This window comes from Megascapheus bottae, chromosome 15, assembly GCF_031878675.1.
Source record: "Megascapheus bottae isolate mThoBot1 chromosome 15, mThoBot2.hap1, whole genome shotgun sequence".
Classification (NCBI taxonomy): domain Eukaryota; kingdom Metazoa; phylum Chordata; class Mammalia; order Rodentia; family Geomyidae; genus Megascapheus; species Megascapheus bottae.
In genome coordinates this window covers 42161172-42176248 of record NC_143523.1, presented here as the reverse complement: position 1 = coordinate 42176248, position 15077 = coordinate 42161172, and the positions used below count along the sequence as shown (strand labels likewise).

The following is a 15077-nucleotide window of genomic DNA, read 5'->3' as shown; positions in this document are numbered from 1 at the left end:
CTCAGAGACCCCTTTTGTTTTTTTTGTTTTTTTTTTTTGCCAGTCCTGGGCTTGAGCTCAGGGCCTGAGCACTGTCCTTGGGTTTTCTCAAGGCTAGAGCTCTTCCGCTTGAGCCTCAGCACCACTTCCGGCTTTTTTCTATGTATGTGGTACCGAGGAATCGAACCCGGGTCTTCGTGCATGCTAGGCAAGCACTTTAACCACTAGGCCAAACTCCCGGCCTCAGAGACCCCTTTTATGTTGTTACTTTTGTTGTTGTTGTTTGAGACAAGTTTTGCTACGTAACCCAGGCCAGTCTAGAACTTGAAGTCCTCCTGCCTCTACCTTCCAAGTGCTGGGATTGTGGGCTTGAGCCACCATACATGGTTCACTTTTGAAACAGTAATTATTAATGAACATAACACAAAGTAATAAATAGGATTACAGGTGTGAACCACTGGCATAAATCATCTTTATTTTGTCAATTGAACTCTGGGCCTGGGTACTGTCCCTGAGCTCTTCAGCTCAAGGTTACCACCCTACCCCTGGAGCCTCAGCACCACTTCAGATTTTCTAGAGGTTAAGTAGAGATAAGAGCCTCACAGGACTTTAGTGTCTGGGCTGGCTTTGAACAGCAATCCTCAGATCTCAGCCTCCTGAGTAGCTAGGATTACAGGCAAGAATGAGCCACCATACCCAGCATGAATCATCTTATAGAAAGGATCTGAGTATTTTCAGATTTTTTTTTTGTTTTGTTGTTGGTCATGGGGCTTGAACTCAGCCTGCACACTGTCCCTGAGCTCTTCAGCTCCAGGCTACCACCCTACCCTTGAGCCAAGCCCCACTTCCCTTTTTCTAGAGGTTAATTGGAGATAAGAGGCTCTGGTCCTTTTGTGCCTGGGCTGGCTTTGAACCTGGATCCTCAGATCTCAGCCTCCTGAGTAGTTAGGATTACAGACGTGAGCTACCATGCCCAGCTGCATTTTCAGATTTTGACACTCACCAGGGAGACAATCTTTGAAGCCTCAGTATCCTCAGACACTGAGGGCTGACTGTGCAAACAGGGAAATAATCATTTTACCCTACTAGCCTAGTAGTGAATAACACTCACACAACTAACTTAGAAAGAGCACCTAAACACTTTTTTAAAAGCAACAATAGGCTATGATTATACTGGGATAAAGAAGAAAGGAAAAATGAGGTGCCAGTGAGGTGCCAAATTGACTACCAGCTGAAAGACTAGAAAGTGAATACAAAATAGCTTATGTGAGCATAGTGAACAATAGCAAATAAGCATACCTCAGTGGTTCTCACTGGGTTACAGTGTAGCTCACTTTCTATGAAAACAAAAATGAGATTATTTTCCCTTTCACTGTGCTGACATTCACCTTTTTAGTGCAAAAGCTACTGTGGATAAAGGTGCTAGGGCTTTGGCCACGTGTCACAAACTGATGTGGTGAAAGGTCCACATCCACACACACACACACACACACACACTCACACAATTTCAAGGAAAATGTCCTGATGAAGCCATTAAAACCACTAGATCTGTGTCCTGAGTCCACACACTTCATTTTCTGGGTGGTAAAATGGGAAGTGTGTAGAACAGCACTTGTAGGGCCTGGGCAGAGGGTTGGATAAGGAGCTGCGATTCTGGTAACCAAACGGCAACTTGAAAGAATGACAGACAAGCTATGCTTATCCACACATGGGCATCCCATACTTACTTTAAAAAAATTAAGGCAATAAGCATAAAAACTTTTTTAAAAAAGGAAAAATTGAATTGTGGTGAAATATCACATTAGAATAGCCACAATGACTAGAAGAAGCTATTAAATAATGTGGCATTCTCACTAAAGTTTGTGCTTTGGAAAACATTCAGTTAGTGATAGCAACATGTTTATTACTGCCATTTTAAAATGAATGAATCAGTAATATTTTAAACATGCCTTAGTTTTAGTTTAGAATATGACACATAACTATCACTTATATAAACAAAATTTCTTTTGGGCCTCAATGAATTTTAAGATTGTAAAAGGGGCCCGAGAACAGAAGTTTTGAGAAACACTGGCATGTTATTCAGAAATCTAAAGGGAAGTAGACAGGTAAGAGTTTAAAAGGTTGAAGAAATCCTTCCTTTCCTCCTTCCTTTCTCTTCCCTTTCCCTCCCCTCCCCTCCCTCCCTCCCTCCCTCCCTCCCTTCCTTCCTCCAGTACTAGACTTAGCACTTGAACTCAGGATCTGGAAACTTAGCTTATTCATCAAAGCTGGTGCTCTACAACTTGAATGATACCTTTACTTCTAGCTTTTTGGTGATTAACTGGAGATGAGCATCTCACCGACTTTTCTACCCAGACTGGCTTTGAATAGTGATCTTCAAATCTCAGACTCCTGTATACTAGGATTACAGATGTAAACCACTGGTACTCAATTGAAAATAATTTGTTCTTTAATAATATTTGATTTTTTCGAACTATTTGATGAACAAATATAAATAGCTACTTCAAAACAAAGATATAAGCTGGGCACAGTGGCTCATGCCTGTAATCATAGCTACTCAGGAGGCTGAGATCTGAGGATTGCTGTTCAAAGCCAGCCCAGACACTAAAGTCCTGAGAGACTCTTATCTCTAATTAACCACTAGAAAACCAGAAGTGACTCTGTGGCTCAAGGGGTAGGGTGGTAGCCTTGAGCTGAAGAGCTCAGGGACGGTGCCCAGGCCCAGAGTTCAAGCCCCACAACAACAACAACAACAACAAAGATAGCTGGGTGCTCTGGCTCATGCTTATAATCATAGCTACTCAGGAGGCTGAGATCTCAGGATCAAGGTTCAAAGCCAGATCCGGCACAAAAGAACTTGAAACTCTTTATCTCCAACTAACCTCTCGAAAATGGTAAGTGGGGCTTGGCTCAAGGGTAGGGTGGTAGCCTTGAGCTGAAGAGCTCAGGGACAGCAACCAGACCTTTCCTTCTATAAACACAGTAGGATTACCTCAGACTTTTAGATTAGATTTCTCAGCATTGTCAAAATGTAGACAATTGGATAACCAGAAAAAGATAATGGAATGACCTAACAGCCTGAACTCTCAGAAGCATTTTTTTTTTTTTAAAATATCTGTACTCTAAGAGCCAGCATGGCTTGACCTAGGTCCGAAGAACAATCAGTCATGCCATCATGTACTCAGAAATCACACACTTGTCTGAAAAGGTGTAAAATTTACTTAGCTACCCTGAAGACTTTTTGTGAATGTCAGTCCTGGGGCTTAAATTCAGGACCTGGGCACTGTCCAGCTGTGTTTTTCTCAAGGATGGTTGGTACTTTACCACTTGAGCCACCACTCCACTTTGGCCTTTTGGTGGTTCATTGAAGATGAAGATGAGTCTCATGACCTTTTTTTCTTTTTAACCTGGGTTGACTTTGAACTGTGATCCTCAGATCTCAGTCTCCTGATTAGCTAGGTTGATAGTCCTGAGCCACTGTGCCCAGCCTCTAAAGTTTAGAGGATAGGAGGAAAACATTGGCTCCTGTGAGTCCATGTTAGGGCAGACACTCACAGAATGCCAAATCCCCATGACACTTACAGAACAGTAGGAGGTGCCCATGTGATTCATGGCTCAGCAGACATGAGTCACAAGGCAGGGCCAAATGACAAAGAACCCCACCTGTGGTATGCTGACATTAGCTTGCCAGATTTGCTACCCTGGCTAGCTACCAGGGATAGGCACTGAAGAGACACCCTTTTCAGATTTAATTGGACTTTTTTTTTGAGGGGGGGTTGTATATCATCACTATGCTGTGAGGTTAGTATCACATCTAAAATATGGCTTGGATAAATATTATGACTCATTGTTGTAGCACCTTAACCACTTCTAACATAACTTGAATGTGTTATCCTGACTCACCAGAAATAATACTCAGTAAAAGAGTGATTGCTCAGAGGCTTCCTTTAGTCTTGCCCCAGCCCTTCCAAAGTCGATGCTGTAGCTTCTATTGTTCTCTGGTATTTTCTTCTGTTTGCTAGGTTATGTGGTTCAGAATAAATGCTTCTATTTGCTACCTTGGGTGCCTCTCAGAATATCTGTTTTCCTTAGCTGTTTGAAAACCTTGTTTTTTCAGGGTTGTTGGCTCTGATGACAGGGGACTGTCTCTGGAGATTGTTGGAGAGGGAGGCAGACTGGGATTTCAGGTAGGTGTACACTGTGTACCAGTGGCTGCTTCAGCCTCCTGGCTATTGTTAGTATCTGGGACACTGCCCTGCCTCCCCAGAACACATCTGTTAGTCTGGCTTCTGTGTAAAAGGCTATCCTTGTTAGGCTGAGCAAGAGAAGCAGGAGGCACTGGCCTACACTGCTACCCTGAATGTGGCTCCTACGATAATAATAATCAATCAACAGCTTGAAATCTTCTCCTAATGACTGTATCCTGTGACTACAGATGGAGCATGCCCAGAAGAGTTCCTGGCTCCAACAATATCTTTTTGGATTTTGAATTTCCTCCTTTAATCAGAGTACATTGTTTGGAGGCAGATGACCTATGAAAGAAATAGAACTTTAGCCTTGTAGGACTCCTTCCCGAGGCCTCATGCTTTTTTTATTCCTGCCCAGTCTTGGGACTTGAACTCAGGGCCTGAGCACTGTCTTTGGACTTTCTCAAGGCTAGAGCCACAGCACCACTTCCTGCTTTTTCTTTTTTCCTTTTTTGCCAGTCCTGGGCTTGAGCTCAGGGCCTGAGCACTGTCCTTGGACTTTCTCAAGGCTAGAGCTCTACCACTTGAGCCTCAGCACCACTTCTGGCTTTTTTCTATGTATGTGGTACCGAGGAATCGAACCCAGGTCTTCGTGCATGCTAGGCAAGCACTTTAACCACTAGGCAAAACTCCCGGCCACTTCCAGCTTTTTCTATGTATGTGGTACTGAGGAATCGAACCCAGGTCTTCATGCATGCTAGGCAAGCACTCTACCACTAGGCCAAACTCCCAGCCCAAGGCTCCATGCTTAACTGTGCATTTGCAACATTTCATTGTTTATTTTAAAGAAGAGCTCTCATTCTATAGACATGCCAAGGCTCAGCTGTCTCTTCCACATAGGATTCAAATGTTGAGAAATTTGTAAAAATTTAGGTTTACAGGTGCCATCCTTGTTGTTTCCTTAGGTTATGGAAGGGAGAAAAGGAAGGTAGGCCCATGTGCTAAAAATCTACTGGTAATTTCACATGGGTACTAGAGCTTGAACTCAGGACCTTGTACTCTCACTTAGCTTTTTCTAGTGTTCTACCATTTGAACCATACTACCACTCCTGGCTTTTTGCTGGTTAATTGGAAATAAGAAGATTGTGGGCTTTTTTTGCCTGACCTGGCTTTGAACTGTGATCTTCAGATTCCAGCCTTTTAATGTAGGATTACAGGAATGAGCCAGCAATGCTTGGCTAGGTTGTCCAATCTTTAAAACCAACCAACAAACAAAAAACAATGGCATAGACTCTCTGCTTTATACTACACACAAAAGTCAGCTTTGTGGATTAAACATGTAAATGTAGAAGGTAGAATTAAAAAAATAATTTTAATTAAAAAACCACAACACACAAAAATATCTTTTTGGCATCAGAGGCAGGAAGAAATTCCTAAGCTAGACACAAATTTCAAAAAGGAAAAATATGAAAGAAAAATTAATCAATTTAATATTGAAGTTAAGAACATCTAGTTATCCAAAAGAAACCATACCAAGGTACTGGCCTAAGCCCACCCTTGCAAACCAAGCTAACTCAGGAGGTGGAGTTGGAAGGACTGTGGATTGAAGCCAGTCCAGGAAGATAAGTCTGAGAGACTTTATCTCCAATTATATAGTAAAAAGAAGAACTGGAAGCAGGGTTCAAGTGGTAGTCAGCTGTGAGCAAAGAAGCTGAGGAGGCTATGAGGCTCAGAGTTCAAACCACAGTACACACACACACCGCATAGAAAGATCAGTCAAAATGGGAGAGTACTCAACACTTTTTATCACAATTTTCATTATATAATAAATTGTAGAATTTTGTTTATTATCCATATCCTTTACTAGACTCTAAACTCCCTGACAGCCAGAACTTTTCTACCTTTTTTGCTATTTAACCCTTAGTGCCTACCACAGTATATAGATCATTAAGAAGAGGTACCAAATCATATGCAATTCCCCTTTATTATTGCAGGTATTCTTTTTGTTTGTTTGTTTATGGCTGTTTTGTTTCCTTCAGTTCCTTGGCACCCTGCATGTAGGCAACTATCCAGAAATGGTAGCAATAAAACTTAGCAGCCATGTAGGTAGGCACTATTGTGTGTACAAAGGATGTTTGTACTGTCTCAGAAGGCTATGTACAAGCACACACGCCACGGCCCAGCTGCACATTCCTAGAAAAGAATGTGGAGTCAGGATACAAAAAGGGATCATGGCCATTTGCTCAGAATTCCTGCAGCCTCTTTCATCTGTGCGTCACACATGAACTTCTTTCCTTTGCCAAGACTACGTTCAAGCTTGACAAGCTTTCAAACACTTTAACTTCGAGATCCTACTTTGACTTACAAAACAATTCCTTCACAGTTGACTTGAAAATCAATTACATAGTAGCAAAAATAATTTTCAACTTGCTAAACTAGGGCTCTAAAAACAGGGGTTAAAAAAACTGACCACATGGGCCAGGAATTTAGCCCAGTGGTAAGAGTGTTTGCCTACCATGCACGAAGACCTGGGTTTGATTCCTTGGTACCACATACATAGAAAAAAAGCTGGAAGTGGTGTAGTGGCTCAAGTGGGAGAGCGCTAGCCTTGAGAAAGCCCAAGGACGGTGCTCAGGCCCTGAGTTCAAGCCCCACGACTGGCAAAACAAACAAAAAAAACCTGACTATACACAACCACAAGATAATCACCCTGCCTATATCTTCTTGCTAAAATAACTAAAAATTTAATTTCCTTATTAGCTATGGTGTTCTAGTTGGTAAATTGAAATGATTCATTATTTTAATGACTTTAGTGTGTATGTGTGTGTGTGTGTGTGTGTGTGTGTGTCTGTCTGTCTATGTCAGTATTGGGACTAGGTGTTGTTCCTTATCTTTTTTGCTCAAGGTTAGTGTTCTATCACTTGGGCTATCCATATCAATAGACATGACAATTTTGGCTTTTTTTTGCTGGCTAGCTGGAAATAAGAATCTCATGGCTTTCCCCTGTCTAGCTGGCTTTGAGTCACAGCTGAGATCTGAAGCTGCTGAGTAGCATGAGCATGGATGCCTCGCTTAATTTGTTCTTGTTTCTTTTTTTTTTTTTTTAAAGATTCTCTGGATTAGAACTTATGCTCCTGGTTCTGTGGAGATGGTTTCAGATTTCCAGTGGTGGAGAACAGGTAGGGAGGGCTCTAGGCTTCTCCCTTACCTGCAGTTTCAATAGCATTAATTTTATCTTTAAAAATGAGTGTGTGTAGCCAGGCATGGTGGCTCACACATGTAATCTTAGCTACACAAGAGGCTGAGAAGATCTGAGGATCATAGTTCAAAGCCAGCCCAGGCACTAAAGACTGTGAGGCTTTTCTCCAATTAACCACTAGAACACTAGTAGTGGTTCCCTGGCTCAGGGGTAGGGCAGTAGCCTTGAGCTGAAGAGCTCAGGGACAGCACTCAGGCCCAGAGTTCAAGCCCCACAACTGACCAGAAAAAAAAAGTGTGTGTGTGTGTGTGTGTGTGTGTGTGTGTGTGTGTGTGAATAGCCAAGAGATGGAAACAACCCAGAAGCCCCAATAATAGATGAATGGATACAAAAAAATGTGGTACATATATACAATGCAGTTGTACATAGCTACCAGATAAGACAAAATAATGAAATAGGCCAAGACCAAAGGAACAAAAGGTGCACGGTCTCCCTGATATGTGGTATTAGATCTAAACAGTACAAGAGCGATGACTCAATACTCAGGTATTCCATGTCACTGACATTAATTTGGAGTTATAAATATATGTGTGTATATATATGTATAAACATATATATATATAGGTTTATATAGACAAATAGGTCTATGATAGGATATATATTCTATGAACATATTGATATATTATATAGATTGATATGTATCTATATATACAGAGATTCAGCTTAATTTTAATTATGTTCTTAAATTTATGTGTTAGTGATTGCACTTAGAGATTTTTTTTCTTGAATACTTGTTCATAGAACATGATATTTGAAATATGATGCAAAAATTCAGTGTCTGATGAGGCTGGGAGCATGGCCTAGTGGTAGAGTGTTTGCCTAGCATGCACGAAGCCCCAGATTTGGTTCCTTGATACGACATACACAGAAAAGGCTGGAAGTAGTACTGTGGCTCAAGTGGTAGAGCACTAGCCTTGAGAAAGCCCAAGGACAGTGTCCAGGCCCTGAGTTTAAGACCAGGGACTGGCAAAAAAAAAAAGTGTGTAAGTGTATGTGTGTGTGCACTCGTGTTATATCTTAGGGTATCTGTAGCAACTTTTGTGTGTGGAAGCTAAAAGAATGCTGCACTCAAGTATTGAGATGAACCATAGAGGAACTGATTTTAAGTATAAACCTGTATATACTACCCCTCTGTAAATACTTGGCTATATCAAGGTCTTATGCTGCTATGGTAGAATGGTGGGTCCTGGGCCAGGTCAGTTCAACCTCAACATCTTTATATAAGGGCATTGACACAGTATGCCAGACTTTTCCCAGTTTCCAGGTTACTCTAGTCCTTCAGCAGTGTCTTTGGCTTTTGGTCCTGCATTTCTGAATACCTAGCAGAGGTCTGGGAATATCCCACAAAGTTATTTGGTACACGACAGGACAAACATGTATGCTTACGCGTGGTTGTTTGCCTGTATTGATAATTTTCTATGGCTTAGGAATGATGTTATAAATATCCAAATGGCCCTTGGCAGAAGGAAAATTCCCTTCCCCCAATTGTAAATGGTCCCCTCCATCTAATCAGACCCAAATACCCATCAACCTCTTCCAGATCTCTGAATACTAGCCAGTCACTCTTGTCTTTCAAACTTGTGAGGTAATATTTTGTTTTTGTTTTTGTTTTATTTGCCAGTCTTGGGGACTGAACTCAGAGACTGAACACTGTCCTTGGGCTTTCTGCAAGGCTAGTATTTTGCCACATGAGACACAGCACCACTTCCGGCTTTTTTATGTATCTGGTATTGAGGAATGGAACCTGGGTCTTCATGCATGCTAGGCAAGCATTCTACCACTAGGTCAAACTCCCTGTTTTGTTTTAACTCATCCACTTAGTAAATCACCGAGTTCAGCTTGATTCTTCTCTTCTAAATGCTATTCGTCCCTCGCATCTTCTCTTTCGCAGTGGACACCAGCCCAGTCCTAGCACAGCAGCCAATACCTGAGGTACCATATACAGCTTCCTGAGCAGCCCCCTAGCTCCATCCTTCTTCATTGAACCTGTTCTCTTTAAATGTTCCCTGTCATCCTTCTCCTTCCCTATGCACTATCCAAGCTCTACGTTTGCTTCTAAGTCTCTTCCAAAAGCATATGGCTCTGCTCTTCTTTCCAGCTAGGTAAGCATCTTCCCCAACACATAAAAGGTTTATTTTAAGGGGGTGAGAAGAGGGAAATGGGGACAAAAACATGAGAAGGGATATCAATGTGTGAGAATAATGTGCCTACTACCTGACAAATGTAACCATAACCTCTCTATACATTATCCCAACAATGAAAAAAAAGGGTTTATTGTAATATGAGCATCTTTGCCCTTGAATTAACATGTTGATTTGACCTGGTCTCTGGACTCCTCCCTTCTACTCACTTGGGGAATTCTCTCTCTAATCTTTCTTTACCCATTCATGTTATTGACATAGACATATGCTTAGGATTCTCTGAAAATACTTGCCTCAGGGCCTTTCCACTTGCTTTCCCCTGTTTCCTCCCAATCCTGTGTTAGTGCTCCTTTTATTCTGCACTTCTGACAAAGTAATTCACACCTCCATTTGAGTCACCAAAGTATCACACATGTGTATGCACGCTTGTGTACACACACACACACACACACACACACACACACACGTCTTCTTATACCAGACTGCAGAACTTTGATTACAAGTTTCTGTTTTCTGTACTGGATCATGAGCTCCCCTCTCAGAGTGGGTGAAGTCTTAGTTTCAAAACAATTTACTCCAATAGTTTACAGTTGTTTTTGTAGTCTTGGTAAAGGATTTTAGTAATTTAATAGGTAAGTTAGTAATTTATTCATTCAATGAATAGATGAGTTAAATTCTAGCTCAATCCTTTTTTGTTTTCCATTGTCAGCTAAGATCTCCACAGAAACCCCGAAGCCTCCTTTGACTTTTCTAGTTCTCCCAGCCTGATGGTCTTATAGTATATGTGCTATAGGAAAGGATGGTGGGGCTGGGAATGTGGCTTAGTGGTAGAGTGCTTGCCTATCATGCTTGAAGCCCTGGGTTCTACTCCCCAGTATCACATAAACAGAAAAAGTCGGGCCAGGAGTTTGGCCTAGTGATGGAGTGCTTGCCGAGCATGCAAAGACCCAGGTTCGATTCCTCAGTACCACATAAATAGAAAAAAAACGCCGAAAGTGGTGCTGAGGATCAAGTGGTAGAGCTCTATCCTTGAGAAAGTCCAAGGACAGTGCTCAGTTCCTGAGGCTCAAGCCCAAGACTGGGAAGAAAAAAAACCAAAAACCAAAAAACAACAACAACAGAAAAAGCCAAAAGTGGTTCTGTGGCTCAAGTGGGAGAGCGAGCCTTGGGCAGAAGAAGCTCAGAGACAGTTCCCAAACCCTAAGTTCAAGCCCCAAGACTGGCAAAAAAAAGAAGGAGGAGGAGGAGGAGGAGGAGGAGGAGGAGGAGGAGGAAGAGAGGAAGAGGAAGAGAAAGAAAGAAAAAGAAAAGTGAAAAAGAATTAGGATTGTTTCATTAATTGTATTGTAAGCTTCTTGAAGGCAGGGAAAAATATTCATACTCTATATTATTGCATTAACAGTACTGTGCACAAATTAAAGATTTGCCTTTTGATTAGAGCTTTACCAATTCTTTGTTTAGAAAAATGAAAGCTAATAACCTATCTGGAAAATTCGTTTAAAAAATACAATTGTAGTCATGAAATTACATATAAATTTATTCAGAAATGAATTAAATAAATACCTACTGGTTTCCTGGCATCAAATCAGTGGTTGGAACATAGACATACATTTTATCAGTAAAGAAATTCTTTCTGCTGGGTATCTGTGGCTCATGCTTGTAATCCTAACTAAGGATCTAAGGATTGAGGTTCAAAGCCAGCTCAGGCACAAAAGTTCATGAGACTCTTATCTCCAATTAACTACCATAAAATCGGAAGTGGCACTGTGGCTCAACATGGTACTAGCCTTGAGGAGAAGAGCTTAGGGACTGCCACAGTCCCAGAGTTCAAGCCCTATAAGGGACAAAAAAGAAAAAGAAAGAAAAAAAGAAAGAAAAAGAAAAGAAAAGAAATTCTTTCCAAGCCACATGTGTAATCCCAGGAGCCAGAGGCTAAGGGATCTTCATAATAAGATCCTGTCTCAAGAAAAAAAAAAATTGGGCCGGGAGTTTGGCCTAGTGGTTAAAGTGCTTGCCTAGCATGCATGAAGACCCGGATTCGATTCCTTGGTACCACATACATAGAAAAAAGCTGGAAGTGGTGCTGAGGCTCAAGTGGTAGAGCTCTAGCCTTGAGAAAGTCCAAGGACAGTGCTCAGGCCCTGAGCTCAAGCCCAGGACTGGCAAAAAAAAAAAAGAAAAAAAAATCCTTCTACATAAAATTAATGCTGTTATATGGAAGCCATATATATTTCACTTAAATGTTTTCTTTCTTTTAAATTTATAGATTTATACTTTTATTTTGTTTTGTGCCTGTAGAAGGGCAGATACTGCCCCCATGTTCTTTAGTTCCAACCCCTTTCTACATCGTAGGCCAACTAGCTCACTCCTGATTTATATCAGCATTAAGTAGCTTTCTCCCTGTCCCCATTCTCTTTTTCCTTCCTCTTCTTTCTCTTCATTTCTCCTCTCTTCTTCCTTCTTCTGGGATTTGAACTCAGGGTCTCGTGCTCTCACATTGCATTGAAGACTAGTACTCTACCATTTGAGCCAGAGTATAAATTTGTACATTTTTACTTGGTTGATAAGGTAGCTTTTAAAGACTAGCTATCAGATTACCTTGTTTGGGGTGGGAGATAAGTACTTTATAGTGCCTAGCGGTACTGAGGAATCAAACCCAGGGCTTCATGCATGCTGGGCAAGCACTCTACCACTAAGCCACTAAGCACTCCTGGCCCCTGAATTCATTCTTATATTAAGGATTGTCATGGTTGAAGAAAAATGGGAAGGATAAAAAATGAGTCTGTTTCCAAAAACTAGCTAGTTGGGCAGGAATAAAAGGGTCACACACACATACGTATGTATGTAGACGTAGATGTAGATGTATGTATGTACATATGCTGTAATGTGTGGTTCACCAGTTCACTTGGACTGACCAGATGTCATAGAGTGCTCTTGAAAAAAAAAAAATCTCACAGGTGTTACTGTCCTAGGCCCAGGAAGTGACATCAGTGACCTTTAGAGAAGAAGGCCAGGCACTGCCTCATGCTTACTCTTGACTTAACTCTACAAAAGCTCTTCCTCTCCCTCTCCCAAAGGAGAATCATCACCAATGGCAAAGGGTAGCTTGTAGGAAGGCAGCAGGAGAGCCGGCCTCACCTTCAAGAAAGGAGGATGCCCTAGTTCCTCTCAGGATTTCTGGTGTTGTACATGTTCAGAAAAACTTCTGAACATTGACTCATAGACCTGTGATCTCCAAAAATGTGGTCTCTCTCTCTCCCCCGTGCTTTCTCCTTCAGTCAACATTCCCGAGTGAGCAGTTAGGGGCCAGGAGCTATGCCTGCTGCTCAAGATCCAAAGGCAAATCCAAGAGACTCCAATTAATGACCAAAATGCCAGAAGTGGAGGTGTGGCTCAAGGGGTAAAGCATCAGTCTATCAGTGCAAAAAGCCAAGTGAAAGTAGGAGGCCCTGAGTTCAAACCCCAGTCCTGGCATATCCCCCCACCCCCACAAGCTTCTAGAAATTCCCTCCCTCCTTTCCTTTCTTGCCTTCCTTTTCCTTCCTTCCTTCCTTCCTTCCTTCCTTCCTTCCTTCCTTCCTTCCTTCCTTCCTTCCTTCCTTCCTTCCTTCCTTCCTTCCTTCCTTCCTTTCTTCCTTCCCCTGCTAAGCAAGGGGGTCTTACCGGTGAGTCCCACCCCGAGCCCTAGCAAACATTAAAATGGCATCCCGACCGGGTCTATGGTATTTCTAGTGAGCAGGGCTGCTTTTCTCCGGGGGTGTGGGGTGCGTATGATGACGGAAACGACGACGGCGACTGTGCCAGACAGGGCCCCCGAATGGCACGTGGCGGGCTTGTTTTGTTACCTTACTTGAGGTGGAGGAATTCCCACCACTACGCAATCCAGCTGCACCCGGGTTCCTTCGGGGACCTCGCGGCTCCGTAGCTTCTGAGTGAAGCGGGGAGGCTGCCCCAGGGGTTCTTCGTAGTACAGAGAAGAAGGCGAGGACCCGGGGCTGGCCTCGGCCTCCTCCAGCGCGGCCTGGCGCCGCTGGGCTTCCCGGCGTTCCAGGGCGTGGTTGACCTCGTTGTCCCGGGCGTCGGCGGTGGGGATGGGGGCGGTGGGGACGGGGATGGGGACGGAGGCTCGCTCCCTTCCCGCGGACGGGTCTGCGGGGCCGGGGTTGCCCTTGTGGTTCTTGCAAGCGCGAGGCCTGATCCTCCGGGAGCTGTGCGCCTTGAAGAGCGAGGAGAGCTCCTCGATGAAGTCGGCGGCCTTGTGCAGGAACACCTTCTTGGACTGGGTTTCGGAGCTGTAGGGCGGCTGCTTGGGGTCCGGGGGCCCCTCCCCAGGGCTGCGCGGGCGCAGGCTGGGCTCCAGGCTGGGTTTGGGTGGGTGTCTCAGCGGCTCGGCCTTCTCCAGAGGGTCGTGGTTGATGGCCAGCCTGGCCAGATGGACGCTCTCGTCCAGTTCTTCTTGGCTCAGAAAGGCTGAGAGGTCCGGGAGGTCGTCTTGGCCTCCTCCTCCTCCTTCAGCAGCCCCAGAAGGGCTGCCAAAATGGAAAGGGTTGGAGGAGGGCTCTGCGCGACTCCTCTCGTGGTTACCTCCATGTCGAGTTTCGGCCAGATAGCTTTCTCTTAAGAGTTGAGAGATGGATGTGGAAGCCTCTAGGCTGTCGTCTTGCATGCTGTAACAAAACAGGAGGATCAGGAGTGTGAGGGTGGCCTGGGCTGCAAAGCAAGATATTCCCTCACGCAAACAAACAAGAAACGTGCAAGACACCACTGGCTCATATGCTTTAATCCTAGCCATCCAGGAGGCTGAGATCTAGGGATCATGGTTCAAAGTCAGCCTAGGCCGGAAAATCTCCAGGACTCTTACCTCCACTGGTGTTTTTGTTTGTTCTTTTTGTTTTCTGATGTGATTGCCTTTCCTGACTTCTGAGTTTTAGATGCATGAATATATGGGGTATTCAAACGTGACTATTTCAAAACTGTTAACAAAAGAAGCAAAGCGATTTTATCCTATTAATATCATGCCCATGTATTCATTCAAACATTTACTAGAAGGATGGCAAACGTGTGAGTCATAGCTGTTAATTCTCTCTCTCCAAATAGATGCAGCTCAGTGATTCCAGTATTCTTCCCCGTTGACCTTGACTTGCCTAACCCACCACCCCTTCCGCCAGCTCCCATCAATCACAGACTATAATGGAATGAAGGCCCTTTGGCATTGTTTGTTAGTATGAGTTGGGCCTTGTGCTAGAGAGATGGAAAGAAAGAAATCACAGCCTCTCCGGCTTTAACTTTCTGTGGCGTATGGAAATACTGTAATGAAAGTCCTTTGTAGTAGTATTAATACATGCAAAATGATGCTATGGCAATACCTACGTTAGCCCATTCATCTGTTTTCCTGACATGAAAGCATCACTTACATCACATTTAAGGTTTCTTAAATGGCTGCCTTAATTCCCAAATGTCTCCAGTCCTATCCCAAACTAACCTCCACTTGGCAAAGTAGGCAGTCACCTT

At 43.3% G+C, this 15077-nt stretch overlaps 1 protein-coding gene across 2 annotated transcripts in view; it reads right to left on the bottom strand.

Annotated features, from left to right (window-relative positions):
- Positions 1-14232, bottom strand: part of Mypn (myopalladin) — a 56755-nt gene extending 42523 nt beyond the window's left edge. For both annotated transcript variants that reach the window (XM_090346429.1, XM_090346430.1), the window contains exon 1: positions 13412-14232. In XM_090346429.1, coding sequence (XP_090202555.1) covers positions 13412-14232 — 821 coding nt within the window. The remainder of the gene's footprint in view (positions 1-13411) is intronic.
- Between the last annotated feature and the right edge of the window lie 845 nt (positions 14233-15077).